Genomic DNA, 25,895 nt, shown 5'->3' with positions numbered 1-25,895 from the left:
AACATAACAGAAACGCTGATTTCTGTGGTCCAAATCTGTATATATTATTCTGACTCTAAATTCTCTTTTCTGCTTGTAGAGTCTGTGTGGCACATCCAGCATCCATTCAATCAACAGAAAAGCAATTCAATACCTTTGTTATCAGAAATTCTGTATGTAGTAAAAACTATCCTCTATAGTGGCTGTATATTTATAAACATGGTATTTGTCCACTAAGGCATCACAAGGAGTAAGCTTACTCATGTTAGTGGAATCAAATGATTATATTTTCAACTTTGATGTATCAAATAGCTTGGGCATAATACACATTGCCTTAATACCTTCTGAGATTTAGCATATGAAGAAGTAATGAGTGATAGAGAAATTAATTCCCACTATCCCCACTAATGTCCATATTAACTGCTTTTATTGAAATTTCATTTATTTTTCCCAGTCCACTCTCATCCTTCAATTCCTAAGTGAAAATTTTCTGCCTCTTAAATTTTCAGATGTTGCAAAACATGATCCTTGAACAGTTCAAGAATATCATAGAAGATTTCACAAAGACTATGGAAAAGCTGGTTAAAGAGAAGAAAAAAAAAAAAGATCCAATGTTACCCTTCCGAAGACTAAGTATTTCCAAGCCTTTTTTGCCTTCACTGTCATATTCCTCTTAAGATGAATTTCAGGGAACACCAATACCCCAAAAGACTTTGTAGTTCAAGTCCTTCTAAAAACAGTCTAGAACAGACATCAGTGGCAGAGATTTTGGATGGAAACAGATTCCTTGACCCTTTCTGTTATAGACAAAAGTGTATAGACAAATTCTCTCCAATGTAATAATGTGGGAAAACTTCAGAGGGAAGCCAATGCAAACATCTCCTTGTGAATCTTTAGAAGGTGATTATTACATTTTTGCAATTTAAAATACTCTTAGTTGAACACTGGATGTCACCATGATTCCAAATGTTAATTGCAGAAACAATGGGTATTTTGTGCAACTTTTGGAACCATGAATTTAAAAAAAAGATGTTCAGAACTAGTTCTATTTGCCTTTATACATACAGAGCATCTCCATTTGTAATGGCCTAGAAATTATAAAATTTAATCCTGAGATGTTATTTAAAGCATTTTATAATGTAAGAAGATTTAACAGCTTTTATATCCGCATAGAGGTTAATATTGTCACCACCTTTTTATAAATGAAAAGCCATCTATCCTAGTCTAATTCAATATACACAATTGAAATCAATGAGAGTTCTATATAAAGAGCAAGGGTAGAGAATGATGCAAAATGTCAAGAGGTTCTATTTATAGGTACTAAAATTGTAACAAAAGTGAAAAAAAAGAAAAAAAGAAGTCAGGTTTGAAAGGAACTGATCCTTTTGAAGTAAAAAATACTATCTCACTGTATAAACACAACCATGCAAAAGCAGAAACTCTGTTCAATGTCTTAGGCACTGTCCTTGAGACTTACTTTTTTTAATGTTTAAAATTTGAAAAGGATCTAACTTCATTTGACCTTCTCTAGAGCATAAACTGTAGGAACTCCAGAATTTGGTACTACATTTTCCTTTTAGGAAGGACCAGAGATTTGTTTTAAACTGAAGCTGAGTAACATACACTGTTATTTGTACTCCTGTAACAATATCTGAGGTAAAACATTCTTCTAACACATTTCTCAATGATTACTTCAGTAGCTCTTAATTGGTAGATAAATTTCTGCTGGGTAGCAAAATATCCTGTCCATCCACATGAGACTACTTTTATCTTTTCACTTGACTCTGGGATACTGACTTAACTAAAATTACACCTTTCATTTGCTCCAACTCCACTTCATTACTATTGGTTACATGAATTAATGGGTGCTACAATATAATGACTTTAAAAGTAGAAAAGACCAGGCAGTTACTGAAAGCAGATTTTTATATGACTAATAAACTAGAAAATTTAGATCACAAATAATCATTGAGAAATTAAAGTTTAAAACTATCACACGGCATTAGAACTGTAGAAACATGATAGTTTTACTACTGCTGTTGAAGTCAGAAAAGACGAATAGCAGATTATTTTAATATGCTTATAAGAGGAAACTGTATCCCCAAAGGACACTATGCTATTTTATGCTATCTTTTCGTTGCCTCTAAAAATCTGCTATATTTTTCTTAGATGGATAAAAATGTATCTTTTCAGATTTACTACTGAGATACTACTCATTTCATATTTACTGCTGGGGATACACTCCAAATTCTTCACAGACTTGCAAATTCTTTACAAGTATTCAGGGTCAGATTCTATGAAACAAAAGTAGACGAACTTCACCCAAAACATTAAACCATTTTGTCAGCATTAATTGCCTTTGATACAATTTTGTCAGCTGAGTCCTAGGAACCACAGATTCACTCTTTCTCTGCTAGGCCCTGTGAAGAATTAATACAAACACAGACACATGACCTAAACCAAACACATTGTACTGCACAAATCCCTCTTTCTCTTATCAGAAAATACCCCACTCTTGCTCCATGACTTAGGCCCTTTTATCTTCTTATAGAATAAAGCAGAGGATACCGTGATGGCAATTTGACTTACCTGAGAAACACCATCTGAATTTTCCTTCCCGGCTTGTAAGAGAGGATTACTCTTCTGAAGAAAACATCTACTGATATATTCAGGAACTAAATTTTCTTTCGTTCTTTAAGGTCTTCAAAACATCCAGCAGATATGAAAAACCCTGCATTCTGGACAAGCCACCTCTGGCTACTACTGACTAGAATTAAACTTTCCTTTTCTGACAAAGTTTCAAAACCTAGCTAAAAGCCAAATTCAGGCCTATTTAAAAAAAACAAGGAATTTAGATGGCACGTAATGTGGATTCAGGGCAGTCTACTGAAGTGGATGACTTTTAGTGGTCCTTTGCTGTCATTGGTTGTGGGAATCCATTAATTTTAATTATCCTGTACTGCTCTGTGACACTCATAGTCCAGCTGGTGACAGTGGCAGAACAATTTACTGAATGCATCTGAATGCTTTCTGAACAAAAAGCCCAAAATGTTCTGCTCAGGATCATCACCTAGGCTAAGAAATCTTCATCTTCAGACTCCAAAAACAACCATTCTTATCTTCATTCTATTCCACATTCAGAGGCAGGTGTGAAGTGAGTCATAACATCTGGAAAATCACACCATGTCAGTAACACACACCAATATAAAGTATAACTAATCACAATCTATAACTTGTCACCCTTTCTCTCTCCAACCCCAGCTACAGTCCTCCCTTGCCCTAGCCAACCCCTTCACCCTAAACCCCTGGTTGTGTACCAAGGATGCAAGGCTCAGCTGTGATATGACACAGCTGCCTAACTTTGGCTCCAATTACAGACTGAAGTAAGATTACTGATCATTAGCAGCTCAAGGACTCAAGAAAGTAAATGTCAACATACCAAGTTATAAAACTCTAAAGAGAAAAAGGAAGAGAGAGGCTGGTTGGTCAGGGTGAGAACTGCTGGGCCACCAGTGTCATCCACACCAGTGCTGGTGGTGGAGGACTGACACGTAGCAGCCATGAAGACCCCTTCCAGGGAGTTGCAGGGTACCAACCGTTCCTCTCCTAACTGCTGCCTGCCTGGCCTGCAAAGACTCTTTGGTGCCTCATAGGAGTGGTGAGCATGTTAATGCTTAGCCTAAGAGCTCATTAGGTCCTACCTATCTGTTGTATATCAGGCAAGAAATTATTGCTTTACACCTTCAAGTTATGTGTATCCTGTTTGCAGAACCTCTTTGCACCTTGCTAAAGAAGCAAACAAATTGACCCATAACAACCTCCACTACTGTTAAAAATTTTGGATGGATGAATAACACTTGGCTAATATCAACTTAGAATAAGGTTCATATGCTTGAATTTGGCAAAGGAAAATATATTGAGGAATTTTATCTCTAATGTCATCTCCTCTGTTTAAATATTTGTGTGTGTAAACTGGTTGACACAGATTATAATGTAGGACCACTCCTGAATTTAGGATGTTGAAATATTATGGTTTATATTTTAGGTTAAGAATGCATTCTACTATCTCTAGCTGGCTCAGGCAGTGCATTTCATCCTATCAGGTTATAGACTGACCACATATAATATATGCTTTCCTGCCTTCTGGCACATCTGGGCACAAAGCCACCAAACCTCAGGAATATACAACACTTACACAAGACAGTAAGCAGCGTATTCAGAAACACAAGAAACTGAAAATATACCAGAACCCTACACGGACTGCTTACAGAACACAAAGCCTTTATTCTTATCTACAGGATTGGAAATGCTTAGGTCTAGGACACCAAGGGAGTGGGACAAAGGACCAAGGTCAAAATTTTTGTTTCTCAGATATAATGTATACTCTGTGTAGGTATATAAATTGCTTAAAGAAGTCCATCAGAACAAGTCTGGAATGAACTTTGGGATACAAGAAAGAAGAGACTTGCCACCAATTTCTATTCCAAACATTGTCTGAATTTTTTCACTCATGCTTCTAGTGAAAACCAACAGAAAAACATTAAAATATATTAAAATGTCTAACACAATTTTCTTGGGTGATTGTCAGATCATTTAATGAATTACAGGAGGATTCACAAGCCCTGAAGAAATGGTTATAAGAACCTACGCAGCATGCTTTGGTGCTCATGGTGAAAGGTTCTCCTAGCTCTTTCAGGTTTATGAGTTCACTTTATGAGCTCACTGTTTATGAGACAGACGCTGGACCCCCTAGCTACACTATTCTTGTACATGGTTATCAACACAAGGAATGTTCCAGTACAACTGAAATCTGTCACACATTAAAGACTGGCCCAAAGAAATGAGAGTTTTAAAGAAGAGACATTTTTTTAGATGAAGACAATCTGCCACTGAAATACCCTTTCTTATCTATACACAAGTTTGAGCTTCTTCATTTTAGTTACACTTTTTGTTAATACAGTGGAGAGTAAACCATCAACCTAAACAAGGTAAACAGTCAGTAAAAGCCACAATATTTTTTTAAATCCAATGTTATTGATAAAAAAAATGAACTTAACAATCTCTTGTCAAGTTTGTTCTATGACAATGAACTTCTGACACAGTCTTTCTAACCTGTCATCTTTAGTTCATCCATATGCAAACCCGTACCACATGCTGTAACGCATTCACTCATAACGAAGAAAACCTGTTGTGGTCAGAGGGAAAACAAAACCATAAAATATGTAACAAAAATCAGCATGACATGAACATGGTAGATCATATTTTTTCATTTGTTGCATTTCCTGGGAGCTTACACAAGTCTGGTTTTTATGAAATTATCACAAGAGGCAACAAAGTTAGAGGCATGCCAATGGGGAACAGGCCATTACTGAGAGTTAAGTTCTTAATGCAACCCACTGCTCTTTTAATCACTCAGCAGCTAAATTAATTAGCTGTTAAAGGTTAGGAATTTTTCCCCAAACCTAATCATAGTACTTCATTTCTTTCTTACATTCCATACATTTTATGTACGTTATAAATACATTAATTTCAATTCATTTCAATATATAAAAAATTATTAATTTCAATTACTGTGTGAACACTTGAGTGGCATGTAACCTGAAAGGATAAAGTATCAGGTGCATGATAAACACAATTTTTCCCTTAAAGATACAAAATCTGTCACCTTGTCTGTATCTATGAATTCTCTCAAGTAAAGTTACGCTTTAAAAGATTAAATTTTCATTACAAATATCCAAGTGCTTCCAAGCCACAACTGAAGAATCTTATTTGTCTTGTATAAAAAGCAACCCATTCCAGTGACTACCAGAATCCTGGAGTTAACATATAAGACAGTACTCTAGAAGATTTTCTTTGAAAGACTATGATTATGTATAAAAATTGCCTTAAAATAAATAGGAACAAACTGCCTCACATTTACAGCAAGGTAAGAGCATACAGGTATTAATTCAGACATACCTTGTAGATACAGCTATACCCAAAGTTACGTAAGTGGCAAGGATTAGTTGTACAAGATAAATTTCTGCATTAGATTTCTCATTTTCCCATTGTCACTTTTTCCTACCTTACTGTCATGTTTAACACCTACTTCTCTTTCCTTCTCCTAAACTCCTACACACTCATACACAAATATGCTTCCATTGCTATCAACTACTTAGTCCATATGTTCAAGATACTTTCAAGACACATAGTAGTTTTGAACAAAACTGGTTACTTAGAAACCCACACTTTTTTTACTGTGCTAATCAAACAATTACATTTCCCAGTTTTTCTAATACTGAACTTTATATTATGTATTATTATATAATAAGAATGCATAAAATGCAATACAGTGTACATTTCTAATACAGAAACAGTAAAATGTGATATATATGCATATATAACCGGAAAAAAATCTAGTAACAGAAAAAAAGCTGTTTCACTGTAAAGTTAGACTTTAGGTTCTGATTCAGAACCTATGTACGTATGTTATTACACATATTTAACTACATATATAACTTAGCATTTGGGTTTAAGTCCACTAGATGTCCAAGGCTCACAAAGTCAACATGTTTACTCATGCTTTACATTACAAGTTAGTAAGTCCCTGGTCTTTTATCCACTAGTGAAACCACTCATATAAGTGAAGTAAGTTTTCACTGAGCTGCACCTCCTCTAGAGGACAAACATATTAGGAGATATTACATTTCTGTTATTAACACACAGATAAATGTAGACTATCATCTGAACAAACAACTTTTTACAGAAAAGTACAGATAATTGTATGAAGTCTGAAGTGGATTTTTCTACCTTCCCATTAAATCAGCTTTAAATAAAAATTCTGAGTTGAATCTGAGTTTTTTTAAAAACATGTCTACTGTTAGCTTTTTCTAGAATTAGAGAACAGATGGACGTTTGACTATCTTCTTAAAAAATCGTATTTATGTGAAACTTTAGGTAGAAAAACAAGGCTGCATTTAGAGAAAATATCCAACAGGAAGGTAAAAAAAAAAACCAAAAGGATGACTGGAATTTTTCAGGCTACCTTTTAAGGTTTAACAAAGTATCTATAACTGAAGATACCACCAAGCAAATACTTTAGTGAAACTCATCTTTGCAAATATGCTGGAAGATCCACACAGACCTCCAGTATGCCTTGCCAGGTCCTCATGATTTAGTTTACCTTATTCCCCATCAAATTTTTCTAGTTATATATAAAATGAACAATGTATGTCGTCATTTATTAATTGTTCTCAGAGATTAGTATTTATTGGCAGGTTTTTATTGTAGTTAATTTTGGAATTTAGGTGCTAGATCTCATTTTTTCATTTTTTTGTATTCTTGAACTTTTGGGGAGGTGACATAAAAAACCCAATTGTAATGACTTACAAAAATCATTATATTAAGAATAGAATGGGCTTTTTCAAATCTGAATTGTGCTTATGTACAAAATTATTATGGATTAAATGCTGGTCTAGCAGTGTGTTGAGCAAGAAGCAAAAGTATTAGGACAATGCACATTGGAATCAAGAAAAATACAGAGCTCAAATCTTTACAATAAAATGAATTTCTTCCTCCTTTGTTGCACAATGCAATTATCTCATATTCTCTATGTGCTTTCTTTTTTCCTTTCCTTTATCTCTGTATTTTCATGTGCCTTTGTAAGTTAAAGAATGAACAGTTCTAATACAATGAAAATTGAGCATTTTCAAAGAGATTAAGCATGAACTACAAAAAAAGAACATATAAAGCCAGTTACTTTCGGCCTTACTTAATGCAGACTTAAAGCAAGACTCCGCTGACTAACACATTGCTTTGCTGAAGGTCAGCAAGATCTAATGTCTGACTGTACTGAGAAACAAATGAAACCATTCATTGTAAGCTGCTGTGAACAAACAATAGCAAATACATCAAATGGAAATAATGGAAAACAGTGCAGAATGAGAAAAGATATCTTCGGAAATAAAGCAGGGTTGCAACTTTTTCATATACAGCTAACCACCATCACTTCTATGTAATGTACCTCTCTGTTCATACCTAAGGCATCATCCAAAGGTATTACTTACTACCTACTCCTATAACTCCTCTTGATGTCAGATATGCTTCTAAAATTGGTGCATGATATTCCATATATTAGTTATGCTAACAAGGTGTACTTCGTCCAGCTGGGATGAAGTTAATTTTCTTCATTGCAGCCTGCATGGTACTGTGTATCGGATTTGTGGCTGAACACGTTGATAACACAGCAATGTTTTGGCATCAAAGCACAGCATCGGGGCTTTCTCTTTTTCCCACTTTGACCCCATGCACCCAGCATGGGATGGCAAAAAGTTGGGAGGGAAAACAGCTGGGACAGCTGACCAAAATTAGCCAAAGGGATATTCCATACCATGTAAGAAAATGTTCAACAAGACGAACTGGCGTGGAGGAAGAAAAAAGGGGGTGAGGGGTTGCCTCCCAATGTGGCTGATACTTGGTGAATGGCTGGGCATCAGTCTGCTGGTGGAGGCGATAAGTGATTTCTTTTGCATTGCTTGTTTGTTTTCTTTCCTCTTTCCTTCATCTATTAAATTGTCTTTATCGCAACCAAAGCATTTTCTCACTTTTGTTTTTCTTATTTTCTCCCCTATCCTGCTGGGTTGGGGGGAGTGATTGGTTGAGCAGCTGTGTGGGTACCTGGCTGCTGGTTGAAGTCAACCCATCACACAAGGCTATGTAAATGTAGCTTTAGATTTAAATAGTATTTATGTCTTCAGTATAAAATGTCAGAATTCTTAAAAGAGAACATTATGCTACCCTACAGAGTCCACGGTGACATGCTCTATTATATTACATTGCTCTTATCACATTCTATTTGTGGAGCAGAGCTGAAAATCACAGTTGTGCAATACAAACTTCCATGTAAACAAAAAGATTGTGCTTTTTGTATCTGAGAAAGAATATTAGTAACTTGACTGCAAATTTTAGTAACTTGACTGCAAAGCCATTTCTTAAGAACTCTGTCACCCAAGAGCATATCTGCCCTCTTTCCTCTCGATGATGTAACACATTCCATGGACAAGATAATACCCACATCTTCAAAACATCAGTGAATGACGGTCGTTCTTCAGTAATGTCAAAAAATTGAAGTTTACAGTAACCAGATGAGTATCAGCTGGGGTTTTTTTGTGGTTGTTGTGTGGGATTTTTTTCTACCGTACCATTTCATTTGACATTGCAGTTATTCTTGTACTTAGATTCAGAGAACACAGACAAAATCTGAATATCATAAGACACACAGGTTTCACCTCCATACATTTGGAATGCCTGAGTTATTTGCAAACAGGCAAGGCATGGGAGGTCTGCAAGGGTGAATCTAGTACACCAGGGTACATTTTACTGTAAGGAACAAAATGTTCCTGAAGAAAAATACAATAAAAAATTACATAGAATGAAACACACACATTAATAAGAATAACAATAGAAATTGGCTAAGGAAAATTCAAAAGAAAGTGGAAAATGCATTCATATTTAAAACAAAACAAAACAACCAACAACCAGTCAGGCAAGATATAATTCTGACTGTAGAAAAACAGTAAAGATCAATATTTAAACTAAAACACAGCTCTCAATAATTGACATATATCTAAGGCACATGTCCCCTTATATCCATATGTCAATAACAATTGTTCATCTATCAGTAAGAATCTCTCTACATTTACTTTTCTATAGATTTTTAAATTAAAAAAAAAAAAGCCAAGACAAAAGTCACTTTGAAGGGTGGGGGCATTGTAGATTGCTGGCGGGGGGGCGGGCATTGTAGATTAGAATTTAGTTTTTAAAAAGAGCTTGAACTACTTGTATTGAAATTTAGTTCAGCTTAACCAGTACAATAGACCACTGTTTTTATTCTATGAAAGTTTCAACAAGCAAATCTGCCAAACTATACCTTTTATAAATAAAATAATTTCTGAGGAAAAGCAATTGTTCCAGCAGTCTACCATTTTCCAAATGAAACTCCAGCTATAAAAGAATACACAGGGAGAATACCTGTAAAACTGTAGTTGTCAAAAAAATCAGTGTCCCTTTGATTTACCCATCTTCTTTCCCAGAGGACAGTAATAATTTTCACTCATTAAGTTCATTTAAAGCTGTAACTTAGATGATGCCTTATATAATGATATCAACTCCTTAAATGCTTTGACTATCAGTTTCATTACCCATTTTTTAGATTTTTGATCCCACAACAAAATAATAGTCCTAACTAAATGATTTATTTCTCTACAAAATAATGGGAAGGTTATGATCTGTATATAAACATGTATTCTATATGGAAGAAACCTAAAACAAGTTATTATACAAGAAGCTGCCTAATCATATTTACATAAAAATGCCACAGAAGAGCTGAATATTTCTTTAAACCCGCTCCCTCTGTGTTTGGTAACTTTCACGGGAGGCTGATTTGCACTTAGATCTGGACTGTGCTAATTCACTTCCTGAAGTACTGCTTTGGGGCAGGATATATATAGTGCACTGGCTATATTACAAAAAGAAATGGGCAACTCCTGCTTCAATCTAATAAAAATGATCTGAGCATGTCTAATAAATCAAGCTTTTCCAGTGATAAAAATGGAAGCGATTTTAATTTGTGAAACCTTAGGAGTAAAGTCTTACTGCACGGCAGAGAGCAAGAGAATTCACACAACCAGCAGCTGTGAAAAGGGGTAGTGAGAAGCACAGTTTTGGATGAGGAACCCGAGTTCTACACAAACTCTGCTTCGGATACCTGAGGTAACTTGTTTATGCGGCTTCCAGACTAACCTAATTATCAGTGATCTTGTCCGATAACAAATGCTAAGTTGTCTGACTAATGGCTGATGACCATAAACACAGAGGAACCCCAGTAATCTAAGAAATTAAAATGGAGCACACCAAACCGGCTACTCCAAAGATCATCAAAGGAGAATGACAACATGGCTGCCCCTGGTGAGGACACCCACCGAGGTGGCTAAATACGGAAACTCTCTCCCTGGGAAGCCGTGCACATTAAGTGGGGTGATCGGGGTATAGGGCTTATTATGTGGGAGGAGAATTAAGGGATAAAGCAGGAAGAATATTTGCTATTGTATAAAACTTATGAGATGTTCAGTGAAAGGACCAAAGACATGGAGAAGGAGGGGTCTAGATGCATCTGCGAGTGATAAACACGTGAAAATAGAGGGAAAAGGGGACAGAAGAGGCTAGTCACCTGAAAACAGGTTGCTGGTCAGCGTGCGTGCCTGGCTGAGCCCTGCACTGCACCATGGCCCATCCTATCTCCTTAGTAAAGTCTGTCTTCTGTGTGGTGGGCGCTCAGCTCGCAGCGTGCCTGTGTGAGGCAGTGGGCTTTGAGCTGGACTAGCCTGCAAGCACAGTATGAGGTCCGAGTGCCAGCAACTGCAGTGGGAGCACAGATGTCCGGGGTCATAGGTCCAAGCGATGCAAGTGGGAGGGACGGGGGGGGGCAGGCCTAGGGGTCAGCCACCGCACCGGCTGAGAGTCTCACACCAGGTAACAGGAGAGAGCTGCAACGCGTGTGTGCGCGTGCCGCGGGGACAGGAGAAATGGAGCCCTCCACAACTGGCTTCCCTAACGGCATAAACAAAAACAGGATTTGGACAAAAGATCACTTATGCAGAAAAATAACAAGGAAATGTTAAGTGCAACCAAAACAGGGCATTTGAATCGTTTGTTGAGAGATTACAGCAGTATGTGTGTTCATGATGGTGAAGTTATTCAGATGTTATACTGTGGTGCTATTCACTTAGGCTAGAGAGAAAAATTACAAGCAATAGCAGTTATCTCAGTGTCTTGCTAAAAATTAAATTTGGATAAATATGTATCTAACTGCATTTCTAGGTAATCAAATTCCTCTTTATATGAAAAATACCCTGCTATATTCTATTAGAGAAGTTAGTCATCTTTGCTTACATCTCTTATGTCTTTGGTAATCACTAACCAACCTTCTGCAAACTGGCTGATGGTTCTGGTCTGGAAGTTCCTCTTTTATCAACGATATTGATAGAAAATGTGCATTCTACAAGTGTTATGACTTTCAAGGGAAAACGTCAGTTTTGCTAAAAAATTATAAATTTCTAATTATATTCCTAATTTTATAATTCTATAAATTTTAGAAAACTGTTTCTACTTACACAGAAACAGCCATCCTACAAGTCACACCGTATTGAAGCCAAAGCCAACAGATTTTCCATCCTTTTCAGTCCAGAACTAGGCTGGCGAGGAGATATAGATACCACAGCTTTCAAATTTGACCAAGTGAGCAGTACTTTCAGGCATCTCAAAACCTATTCAGGAGCAACCTAGAAATCCTGGGACACCTAGATTCCACGTCTACAATCTGCCCAAGATGCTCCATAGACACAATTTCTAGAAGCTGGGATTTAAGAATGTTTATGAGCTTGCAGGAGAAAGAGAAAGGCTCTCAAAAGCCTAGTTAAAAGGTTGAAATGAAACATTTTTTTCCTCTAACTAAAAATTTTTAATTTCTATGCTGCAGAATACGCCAGCTGCTCATTCCACTGAAGAGTTTTTTTCCCCATTAGTTTTTGTTTCAGACTACTGAACAGAATTCTCCATTTCAAATCTGGGGAAACACATCTGTTTCTGGAAGAGATGATCCTTTCTGATACACAAACATAAAATCAGATTGCATATCTCATGAAAGATTTTCCACAGCTCTTTAAAAATCAGTTAAAAATATATTAAATATGTATATCCATATAGATATACACACACGTATGTATATACACATACATATTATTTGTAAACATTTTTGTCAATGTCTAGTGACTAGTCCACTTGAATGATGTCATTCCTCTGCTTTGGCTACCTATTAGAGTTTTCTTTCCCTCCTCCCCTCCTTCATCTGATGGAAATATGTGTTTTTGTAATAAAAAGCTTAACTTCTGGGCATTTATGTCTGATTATGGTAACAGTTGCAAATGCACAGATAGAAGAAAGATTTATTTTTTCCCAGTGGCTAAAGCAGAACAGTACTGTATACCTCCATCTGTCACTGACATGAGATGTGACCTTTTTAGATATAGTTTCTTCATTTGTAAAACAAAAATTGTATTAACCTATTGTACATCAGAACACTAACTTAATTAACATTTTGGGGAAAGAAAGCTTAGAAGTAGTCAGATGAAAAGCACTTACATGATAAAGTAATGTTACTGCTACAAATCAAAAGACATTTGGGCTGAATATATTAAAATAGCTATTTCTAACATCAGGATTCGTATAGAAAAGAGATACCAAATTCCTATTGATCATTCCAGTCCCTTGTTAAAACATCTGAAGAAGGTTACTTGCACTTTTGGCACTCCTATTTTCATAATTATATACTGAATAATCCTGAAGATCTGTAGTAGCTGTATAATGAGATAAATTTAGAAATAAGGAGAAGCAAAGAGACCAAAACATCACTCAGAAGTAGGTCTTACATTTATGACTTTGTAATAATTTCTACAGCAACATGTTGCAGTGCCGTAAACACAGACATCATGGAATTACTACACCTTAGGTCTGAATAAAAGCAGCAGATAGGAAGTGAAAATGCAAATAAAAAGTAACAGAAACTTGAATCAAACCTGCTAAAATAATGAAATCTCATTTAAAACATCTGTAACCATTTTTGGACAAGCTCTTAAAGATTACTTCCACTTGGAGGAAGTCAGAAGAAACCTCATTCTTACCAATGCGTGGTTTTCACATTCATTTAACCTACTTTACATAAATATTAAAGGATGATCCCCAAGTCTCTGACAGATATTATTTCAGTACTAGAGTCTATTATTATTGACATTTATTTCCCCTGTTAATCAAAATCATTCATATTTGTTTTAACATTTAAGCTACACTAAAACCTGTGATAAAATAATTGCTATGATAAAATCATATTTGATAAAATATTTTAATAAAATATTGATATGATAAAATATTTTTATAAAAATAAGGAAAACTACCTTGGGCTTTGACATAACTTTTTCAACTTTTTATTTTCATAAACTTTCAATCTCTTAAACACGAAAGTAATATAAGTAAAGCACAAGAATAAAGTTAAGACACAAATTCAGAATGCATTACCCATTCAAAGAGTAAATATAGTAATGGCAATAATAAAAATAAATAGCGACAATCTCAAAAATTGAAGATCTACTAGCTACCATGTTGTGCTCCACTGAACAGAACACTAACTGAGTATGACAAGTTTTGACTCTGCCTTCCTGAGACATTTCCTTTCTCAGGTATACAAAATCAAGCTGAGATGTTACTGGAAGGCTCTTCATAAGAAATGAAGCTGAATTAAATTAATCCAACAAATTAAAATAATAGAATTAGTGACAGATTAATGTAATCTTTAATGCAATTATTATTTACATCTCAAAGAGTGTCTTGAGACTACGTATTTTGATTCTTAAACTCTTGCTTCTCTCACTATAACCATCATCTACCGTTTTATTTCCACTTCTTAAATCTCACCATAGGTGCTGTTTTGAACGTTAAAAGGTAAGCCTTTCACTGTATGTTGGCAGATACAAAGAACAACAGAGTCTTGGTCTTCATATAATGCAATAAATGATAACTAAGTACCTTGTTATATCCCTGCCTTGGAAAGTAGTTCAGATTGACTGTAAAAATATGAGTCATCAGCTTTTTGGAGGGTTTTAATAATCAGTTTAAAATTGACAATTCAAGCGGTAGAAATGCTAATAAATAAAAAATGTTATTGAAGTACCACACAATGTATTAATTAATGTGGATATGCAATAATTAAACCAAAGTTCTGGAGATACCCTAAGGCAGGTAAAAAGTAATATCCAATATCCTTTAATCCATTTTCTGAAAGTTTAAGTATACTTTCTGAGCAGAATCTAAACTAGTGCTCTGATCCATGAGTAAAATCCAGAAGCCAAAATGCAGGACTCGTTGAATTCCTTAACTAATCTTCTCTAGTAAGGATCAGATGTTAATGCTGCCCTTTGGCAGAATGGGTAGATCACCCATATTGTCCATTAATTATATCTACCTTTACCTAAGCTGAATCCCTGATTGAGTGCACCTAATTTTAAAAGTGGGAGAAAATGTAAAAATTCTTAATGAAATTACTTGAACTGGAAAAATCCATGAAAAACTAAGCTTCTGTTCACTTCACAGTTATGTGAGCATTTGTGCTTTTCTGTACTTGCAGTTATAGACTGGTTGATTCAGCACAATGCCATTTCAGACATACCCTGCTCTCTTCCTTCACTCCTCCCTCCCCCTCATTTCTTCCCCCAGGTGAGAATTAAAAATTATGAACTAAAAAACAACCAGGCAATCAACACTAAGACAACTTCTCTTTTTTGGACAGTGCCACCCTGATGAATGTGACAGCTACACACATCTCAGAATGAGCAAGAATAAGAACCAGGTCTCTATTCATGATACAGTTTCACTGATAATGCCACATTTCTTTCCTGTAAGTCATTACTCCCCTGTTTTTATATTCCTTAAACCACCGTGAACTGGAGCTGATTGCTCTTTTCTGCCCAACCGGGGTGAACCAAAACCTCACTCTCCCAACTCTCTTTGGCTTTCACTGGGTTTTGAAGTACTCCGCATAGCATGAAAATTGTTCCTTCTCTCACAGAACCAGCTTCCCTTACAAAGAAATTATTTTGTTTGTTAGGTACATTCTTACAACAGTTATACATTCAAATATATGAATGATAACCACATATTTTCCAAAAGTATCTATAAAGGATAATGAGTGCGAATGACGATGAACTTCACACGGGTTTATTGTTCGGCACAGGCATTTCTTCAGCTTTATTACTTTGACCAATGATGAGAATTTACATTTTATCAGAGTTATGCATCTGTTGACTGATCTCAGTGTAAGGCTTATCATCACTCCTTCACTAAAATATACATTCCTGTTTAAAAAAAAAAAAACAAAGAACCTGTTGGTCTTCTATTCAGAAGCATCAAATTGCTACCATTATTTACTTGCAACTGTATACAAACCAAGAGAGTGAAGTATGAATCACTATAATCATATAAAGAGGATAATACTTGCAGCAGTAATGAGACATATGATAAGGAACAATAGGAATTGTCATTTTAGTTGGGAAAAAATCTAATAAAATAGTCTCTGAGAATTAAATTATAGTCTATTACATAGCACAGAGCTTTTCAAAATTGCAAAACTGCTGTCTTTATTTTATTATTCACCCTGAACTAGCAGCTCTCATAAACTTTCCAAATTCAATTGCTCCTATCCCAGCCCAATTTTCCTATCCAATTTGTATTAATCCAATCACAGCACTGAATGGTTCCCTCATGAGAATGCAGGGCCTGAAGAGAAAAGGTTGGATGTAGTTCAGGTACTTAACAAAGACATCATATTTTTCTTAAAGAAATAAAATTAATAAACTAGAAAACTTTACCTTATATGGTCAAATTTTAGTGAATATTTCTATATTTCAGTGTTTCTTCTCATCCTGACTTTGCATTCTGAATTGGAATGGACTTTCACTCAGCCACAACAATAACCTTCATTATGAATTCAATTTAATTGAATTCAATTTAACTGTTTAAGAAAAATGAGTTTTATTATTTGCTGCCCTGTTTGTATGATATAAATGACTATACTCCTCCCAGGAACTGGTTAATACCTGTAATGAGAGCATTCCTCTGTTAGTACTGGACTTTCTGCTTTAAATCCTCTCACACACTGGTATTGTCATCCACAGGAGCGTTCTGGTAGAGAATATATTGTATAAGCAAGTCAGCACCACTGGACTGAGTCAGTCCCTAAATTCTTTATACAATTACCATGGAAAAAATGGAGCTAGGAAGAACCTAAATCTTCAAGAAAAGTTTAGCTTTTTAAAAGCATATTTAAACTCCATTTACAAATCTTCTGGAGTCTTGGAAAAAATGTAAGAACAGATCAACTGGAAAAAGATAAAAGAATTCATGAAGTGAAAATATGGAAAATATAGCCTGTATATGTGTGCCAAAAAACTGTGCACAATGGTTTGAAAAAGAAGTTCCAATAGGTTTTCTGTCTCCTAAGTGAGTAATTAACATTTCAGTATGTAATTTCTGCTGCTTTCTGCTGCTGAAGTAAATATATTTTGTTGATTAATAAGCAAACAGTAATATGCTTAGGGTCAGGCATCACTACCTGACTGGTGAAATGACAAAATTATTATTTTTCATTTGAGAATCTGCAAACAGAAGGGCAGTTTCAATACTGATTTAAGTATAAAATTTCACAAAAAATACATATCTTAACCCACTATTAGATGTACCCTAAAAAGTCCTTTCCTCCCTTGATGCTAAAAATCTTTTTAGTTTAAAGCCTAAAAATCTACATATAATGGCGCCTACGGACTAAGTATAAGAAAAACAACACTGAGCAGTGGGGAAAAAAGCCTCAAAAAGAGAATAAAAAAAAAGGCTAATTATCCTCAAGTGATTCAAAGGGTATTGTTCTTTGCAAATTTTCTCCTTGGTGCAACCATTAGAATTCCTGTTGATGTAGGAAATGAACAATCTTTAACTATTACTATCACAAAAAAACAAACAGAAGAGAATTAAAGAAACACTCATCCAAGTATCATATTCCTATGTGAGTTAAAAGCAGCACAAAGTTGTAAAAAGCAGAAGCTTTGAATAATCTTTTTTCTCCTTCTGTTATGTTTACTTTCTGTCTCACAGTCTTATTAACAATTATTTCATGTAGGATTTCATGATCACTCAATATTATCTTGCCGCATCCATGACGAGGAACATCTCAGAACTGTGACCCACATCTCTGTGGGTTCTGGGACAAGTCATACTTTAGGGGCACCTGTCTCTTCTTTTTGACTGCAGATTTCCAAATTAGCTCGAGTTCCTGACTTAGGTGATTTACCTGTTACAATTAAATGCAGGGAGCTTAGCAAAAAGAACAGAGGATTGAATATCCAAGTCTGTTCAGCCTACTTCTAGACAACCATACATCATTCCATGTCTCCAGGGACAATAAATAGAAATAACAATCTCACATTTTGCAAGAAAGACTGTTATGGCAACAAACAGCCAAAAGAAAAGTGACTGTCTTAAAAAAAATTCTTTAGTATGTTTGTATGATCCCAAACATTTTCAGTGCTTTTCAGATGTACGAATGATATACCAACTAGGACAAAACACTGATTAATGATCAAACTCTCCTCTTCCTTCCTTTGGAACCTTTCAATAGCAAGGACTTCCAGGCACATCTAATTTAAATAGGAGCTGAAAACATGCACCATGTTAATTACTAGAACTTGACACTTCAATTGCTAACAGACTTGGGTTTGTATGTGGATGCCTAAAAGACATCAGCTTGTTATTCCAAGTCATCACTTAATTGTGGCCCAGGCCCACTGGTATAAAATGCAGTTCTCACTTTAAGCCATTTTGAAGATATTCCTTAAAAAAAAAATCCTCCTCTAAAATGGAGAGTGAAGAGAGGGAAAGAATAAATTTTCAACTCTATATTGAATTATAGACATAGAATGATTAAAAAAATATGGACCAGTCAGTATTTGGGTAACAAGAATCTGATTTGCATGAAAGTTATATACCAAAATAGATAAATTAGTATCAGTTGAATTTTAAAAGCTACACACCTTTTTGAGGCCTTACAAATCAGAATTAACATAGTTCATAATTCATCTCTCAAAACAGAAAATGCTTATTTCTGGATTAGGCAAAAAATATTTGTAATATACCAGCATATGTTCTTCATTTTTACAATTCATTTTTCAGCTGCCATTCTCCAAATAAGTGGTGAAGTTCATTAACTACATTATTAAACAATTCTAACAGATTTTTTTTTTTTTAAATACGAGAAGGGAAGGGTTGAAATCAAATGAAAGATACACTTTAGGTATCTGTGCAAATGTCTGGGTGCCTGCCCACACAAGTGACTGTATACTACTCGTGTGCTAAGGAGTATGATTGGCGTGGGAACCGCTCTTTTTTTTTCCGCTCTCCAGAATCAGCTTCTAAGGAGCTAGCTGAAAAGAAATAAATGATCAAGCAAATAAGAAACAGGCAATAGTGTCAGTAAAGCCCTCTGGGTTCAGAACACTTTAAGTACATGATGATTCTTAATGGCTTGGTTTCCTTGGCAAAAAAATGAAATAATTGTTCAAGTCCCCAAGAGATTCACAATTCTCAATGCTTAAAAGCTTTTTAATCTGGATTTGTTGAATTATACACAGATTTGAGTACTTCATAATCTTCAAGCAGGAGGATTAATCAGTTAATACCTAGCATACAATGTTCCACAAATATATCGAAACATAGGCGTGACAGTTCATGGAGTGTTTTAATAAAAACCAATACTGAACAAAACTGTGAGCAGGAAAGGCTTTCCATGATTTAAGAAAATTTACTGAATAAACACTTTTACAAATATCTTTGGCATAAGTAACAAATAATAAAATGGGCACTAATTTAATCAAAGCGTTCTTGAAAAGTAGGTACTCTAAAAGCTCCGTTAAGTGTCACTCACAATTACATATCCAAAGGCTCATACAGAATGTCAGTAGCAAAAAAATGCTATTTATGGTAATACAGCATCCAAACCCAGACTACTGTATCACCTCTGTGTAAACCGTTTACATAGGCCACCATGCCGTCTGCTGTGCTGCTCAGTGAAATACGTGGTGCAGTTACGGTGACAATAACCGCCTCAACAAACAGCTCCAGCAGCGTACACCGAGATTTAGGGCCAGGCTGTGCCATTACGGGGTATCTCACATAAGTGGTTTCACAGTTACCAGCTACTTATGAAGTAAGCAGCTGTGGGATCTATTCCACATAGATATCAGAATAAGGCTTCTATAAAGCAAATTAGTAAGTTATTTTATGATTTAAAGAAAGACATATTGCCTGTCCCAAATCTGCCCGATGTGTTATGTTAAAAGAGGAAGGAAGGTTTATACAGTTACTTAAAGTGCTTAAAAAATAGATCAGATTTTGTAAAGTTATGTCAAGTTATGACACAAGGGCCACTAAGGCAGAAAAATTTTTTTTAAATCACTGATTTATAAGGACTTAGGATCAATCTTTTTGTGTTTGAAATTGAACGTGCGACCTTCACCCACAGCGTAAGCAACCTCTTTAACCCCACCTAAGGGGCAACAATTCCACCTTACTTCCAAACTAGAAAGAACTGATTTTACCTGTCAACCTGACGTTTTCCTAATGATGACAGCTTGCATTTTCTCTGCCCAGTTTTACAGTCCTGAGTTAAGTGAAGATCAGAAACGAACAAACTTTGTACTTATTAGTGCAAAGGAAGGATGAGGAATGCTACGATTCATCTCTGACACAGCGATGCTAAAGGAGAAGCAATGCTGGTGTCTTTCTCAAGAACGTGATGATAGCTAAAGGTCACATAAAGACTAGTCCACCATATAAGAAATATCATTTAAGTCCTCTACCAACTGAAAGAAGACATAACGCTTGTGACCGTGAATCATAATGAAAGGGCAAGTTGAGCTTCAGAAGAATTTCAGTTTCTCTTACTTCCACTCCTCTGATTCACAAGCTCATCAGTTTTGTGCTCCTCACAGGCACTCTCACACACACAAACATCACTTTTCCCATTACCATTCCACTTCTTTTCCCCAATGACTTCTTCACAAGAGATACATTTGAAGGAAAAGAAATGGCCGAGGCAAAAGGAATGGGAAACTTTACAGTATCTGAAGAGTTTTGTTTAAGCACTTTTCATTGATCATTAAGAATGGGAAATAATTATTAACACTGAGATGGCATAGCATTTATAATTTCTTCTGCAAAGGAAATTCTGGGTTGAAATGAAGAAGAATCGTAAATTCTTATAGCAGTACATTGATAAACATAATTGACTACACCAGGGAATTTAACTGGACTTGGTTTTTTTATGACTCCATTCCTTTTGTGTTTTTAGCCGTTCATTTTGCATTTGCAAAGACATGCTATTCCACTTATTTTTTGAATAATTTTTTTATTTAAAATTAATGTTGTGAGGCCCTCAAGAAATATCGTAAAAAGTTTAAAGCCAGCAGAACCTGATATAATTTTTATATGCAATGAACCTTGCAGCAGTATATTTCAACTCTCATGATGATATCTTAATATTTCATAAATGCTCTTCCTTTACGATTTTCAGGTAGTTATCTAAAAAGTAGTGTGAGTCAAAAGAGTATTTCTTGAATAACATGGTTCCCTGGCACATACAAGTGGACTTACATAATCAAATCCTGGAGAATTATTCAAATGTTTGTCTGCATAATGAGAATTTTCCTCTCAAGAACAATCCATTCATGTTTTTACTTTTATAGACTTCTGTCCTGGTTTTGGCTGGGATACAATTAATTTTATTCCTGGTAGCTGGTATACTGCCGTGTTTTGGATTTAATATGAGAATAATGTTGATAATACACTGATGTTTTAGTTGTTGCTAAGTAGCACTTATACTGAGCCAAGGACTTTTCAGCCCCCCGTGCTCTGCCAGCGGGGAGGTGCACAAGAAACTGGGAGAAGGCAGCACGGCCAGGACAGCTGCCCCAGGCTGGCCAAAGGGGTATTCCCTGCCGTATCACGGCACGCTCGGTGTATGAGCTGGGGGCAGCTGGCAAAGGGATGGTGACCGTGGCTCAGGAACTGGCTGGGCATCAGTGGTGAGCAATGGTATTGTGCATCACTTATTTTGTATATATTGTTATTATATCTTCCCTTGCTGTCCTATTAAACTGTCTTTATCTCAACCCATGAGTTTTACCTTTTTTGTTTTCCAATGCTCCTCCCCATCCCACCGGCCAGGCTGGGAGGAGTGAGTGAGCGGCCCTGTGGTGCTTAGTTGCCAGCTGGGTTTAAACCATGACAACATCCATCTGATAAACAGGAAAATTAAGCATACACTTAAAAAAAAAAAAAAAAAAATAAATCTAATTTTCATTCTAATTCAGAACAACAGAAGTCTTCCTGTGCTAGGACTGTGTTTAATTGCCATTTGTATTTAAAACAACAGTCTTGGTTTTCTGACAAGAGTGTTTTATGTGGAAACATTAATATGAAGTAGAGTACTGTTATATCACCACAGAAATCAGTTGGTATCAGTGCTGAGTAAGTGTTAGGAGGTTTGCTAGAAATGTCTGTTAGTTGTTTTTCTTTTTACTCTGTAATTAGCAATTTGCAAGATTTTGTAGCTTTTTAAAGCATACAGTATAAGATGGGCCCTTACAGTTAAAAGCAGAACAAAAAAAAAAAAAATCTGACCGAAGCTCCTTCCACTAATACAAAGACCACAAATAACGTAATTATATTTGTTGTGTTATTCAAAATGATGGAGATGCCTGAAGTGTTAAAAACTATGTTAAAAACTAAAAATTAAACAGATGCTTTTATTCATAGCTTTAATTTTTTACTTTCCTTGATCTGTTGCAATTAATCGTAAAGGGAAAAAGCAACATTAGAAATTTCTGTAAAAATAATTTACTTTTTATCTTATTATGTCCTAGAAGTCTTATTTTTGTATTGTCTTTTTTTCCCCCAAACTAGGGAGTTGCCATGTTTATGCTACCTTGAAAGATATATGGAACAACAAAAAAAAAAAATAGTACTCTAGTTATATATCCCACAATGTGTTGCTACACTAACAGAAAAATACAAAAGTGATGTTACAACCTGGGTGTAAAGAATTCAGCAGAAACTGAAGCACAGGCTATACATTCCCATGCACGATGTCAGAAAATTGTTTTTCTGATTTTACAGATAACTTTTCATAAGAAAATTAATATCAGCATTCTCTGCCCTTAGGTAAGTCACATTTTCCCTTTTTACATTCAGTGTCTTGCAGTTTATTCACTCTGGCTCCTCCGAAACACTAAGGAGAAAAATCTTTACCATAAGCATAATATTTAATTATTGTGAACTTTGTGGCCTATTATGAACTCGCATTTGAAACTTTTCATCAATATTATTATTAAATATTTTATTGCTATCAAATTTCATCTTTTTGTACTCTCATTGCCTTCCCCAAACATGATTTCTGCTACTGTTCCTCAGTTACACTCCAACTACAAAGCAAATTATATAGAAAAGATTGTTTTATTGAATAACATATCCACTGTCTAGAACAAGTATAAATTGCAAATGATGAGCAATTACTGAACTCCAGGAGTTTAAAACTAGGATTCTGCTTTGGGCTTATATCTAAAATAATCAATAATATTAAACTATACATTAGAGTCATAATGCTGTAAATCAACAGTTTTAACTTTATATACACAGCTGAATTTGCACATACTATAGAAAAGTCTAATTTAATATCTAAGTTTTGTAAAGAACCTAGACTATATTTTCTAAGGGGAAGAACACATTTATAATTTGAAAAGGTATAAATACTGAGTATTTACTGCACTTGAAATTGTATTGTACTAATCATGACTATTATAAACCATTAAAAAGGGTTAAAATACTTCATCTAACTATGACATAAGCGGCATAATTCCCCTAAGAAAATTTTTCTCCCCAGGAGGATAAATGTAATTGCATTTTTTGTCAGTACGAAGAGTTACGGAAGGCCACTCGTAGTTACAAAAGCCCTGTAGACTAGTAGGAGAAGACATACATTCCCAAATGTGACTGGTGGACCAGATGCTTTGGAAGTCATGAATGAAAGGATTTCATTTCACAATTAAAAAACTTCCAATATATTGTATTACTAATTACCATACACATCTGTTTATTAAAAGTGATTGAGATTGCCTTATTGGTATGTTTATTGACTGAATTTTACATGCTTAAGGTTAGGCATGCAAATGTATACCTCTGCTTAAAGAGCTGGTAAGGGTTTAAGTGAGCCAAGCACTCAAAACTCCTGATTTTTGATAGGAGGGTTCATACTGTAGTACTGCTACTGAATAGTCCTAGCTTTGTTAAAGAGAAAATTCATGTTCTGTCTTGTTTAGCTAACATTGTCTGTATTTTACTGAGGAAAAATAAAATAGTAACATGAACTCTGGTGATTTTAGTCATTGTGAGCAAGGCATAAAATGCACAATATGGGCCTTAGGGTAATTTCTAGAGTAATTAATGAGGAAAAGGGAGATGAAATAATACATGCTTCTGGGGAAAAAAGTGGGAAATCAGTTAAAGAATCATTGAGAAGTCAGGACAAATGGAGGAAAAAAATGAGGAAGTCAGACTTGCCATGGATGTTCTACAGTACTCTCACAAAAAGGTTATTTTTAAAATAACATATCATTATATTAGTATTAAGGCAACTAATTTCATATCAAATAGTATTATATTGAATTAAATCTCTGGTGTAAAGTGCCAGTTTGATTCCTATTCATCTGTCAGCATCCTTTCTCCTTACTTCTTAGGGCACCCTACCCACACTAAAAAAAGGGTCAGTCTCTTGTGAATGCATCACAAAATGAAAATTACTCCCATTTTTCTAAGAAAAATCACATATTCAGCTATTAATACAGTTGCTATCAGTGTTAGGCCTACCCTTCCACCTTCAAAGCACACCTTGATGACATTAATCCAGAATTATTTCACCCGCAGCTAGGGATAAGCTTAACATAATGGAGCCTTTCTAAAGACAGAATGATTAAAGCAGCCCTATGAATGCAAACCAAGCTAAAAATAGGTGCTAAATTATTTTAAACTTGTTATTGAATAGAAACAAAACATCACACAATGAAGCCAATTTATATTATACAAATTAGTTTCTCTACACTAAATGATCAAAAGAAATGGCAGGGCATTTTTTATGGATGTGGAGGAGGAGAAAAGTTGTAACCCCTGATGACTTGTTTCATTCAGCTGTGCATTTTACAGAAAGACAGGCATTAAAAGATTCTGTGCAAACACAGCCGATAGATTTTAAGATTTGGGTTAGATTCTCTTGGAAACCTGAAGAACACCAGATTTCACTCAAAAGAACATTAAGCCTTAATAGCATTGCATGCCTAGGCTCACCCACCCTTGCTGAAAGCAGCATAGAGGATTGCCGGTTACTCGAAACAGGTGACACATTGTGCATGCTTAGAAATTATGCTTGGCAGCTAAACATATCTTTACATTCGGCATCCAGTGGCACCCTCAGCGCAGACCTCCCTGCAGAATTCGCAGCACGGCGCCATAAGGATAACGGGCGTCACTCCTGTGCAGTCTCACAGGTAGGTAGGAATACAAAAAGATGCACACAACAGCTTCATGACAGTGATGGTGTATTAACAAACACACAGAGAAAACGCTTTCCAAGAACTGGTCTTTTCTCCCCTGAACTGCTGAAACACCACAGAAAAGGATAGCAGCACTTATACCATCTGACTGCCATTCTCCTTGGATGACCTGCTTAGTGCTCAAAGCTTTCAACATATAGTCACACATATAGGTTATTTACTGCATGACTTGTCACTGAGCCACACCGGTTACACATAATACACATAATGACCATGTAAACCATTTTGGAGTAAAACCGTTTGTGCAAGTGGTCTTTGAATGCCTCTACTGTAAGACCTTTAAATGTCTACCAAGACCTGAAAAGAAGGGATGGTCAACCACCCTCAAACCAGGAAGACTTTCGGTTATCCCATGCAAAATTCTTCTTCATGCAGCCCTGTGGCCACAAAATCTGTTGTACAGGAAGAGCAACCTCTATTCCTTCCTGTATGGTTTCTGCAGGATCACTAATAGCAGTCTAGAATAATTCTACATGGAGAGTCAACCTCATATTAGATCATATGTAAAATGAAATATACACTTCTCCTCTCAGTGCTTTGCTACCCATGTGCTCAGATATGTATAGACTGATTTCCTGTGAGAAGATAACCACACGTTCACATTTCTGATAGGAAGATTAAAGA

The 25,895-nt window shown here is 35.6% G+C and overlaps 1 protein-coding gene across 1 annotated transcript in view; it reads right to left on the bottom strand.

Annotated features, from left to right (window-relative positions):
* The window catches only part of DOK6 (docking protein 6), a gene marked incomplete at its 3' end in the record, with an annotated part of 135,706 nt that extends 115,939 nt beyond the window's left edge, over positions 1-19,767 (bottom strand). Inside the window, exons 1-2 of the mRNA XM_010287608.1 lie at positions 19,626-19,767; positions 17,832-17,905 (exon numbers count right to left, since the gene is read on the bottom strand). Coding sequence (XP_010285910.1) covers positions 17,832-17,905; positions 19,626-19,767 — 216 coding nt within the window. The remainder of the gene's footprint in view (positions 1-17,831; positions 17,906-19,625) is intronic.
* Positions 19,768-25,895: the final 6,128 nt, after the last annotated feature.

The sequence above is a fragment of the Phaethon lepturus genome, unplaced genomic scaffold (genome assembly GCF_000687285.1).
Source record: "Phaethon lepturus isolate BGI_N335 unplaced genomic scaffold, ASM68728v1 scaffold3525, whole genome shotgun sequence".
Taxonomy (NCBI): Eukaryota; Metazoa; Chordata; class Aves; order Phaethontiformes; family Phaethontidae; genus Phaethon; species Phaethon lepturus.
This window is presented reverse-complemented; position numbering and strand designations above follow the sequence as displayed.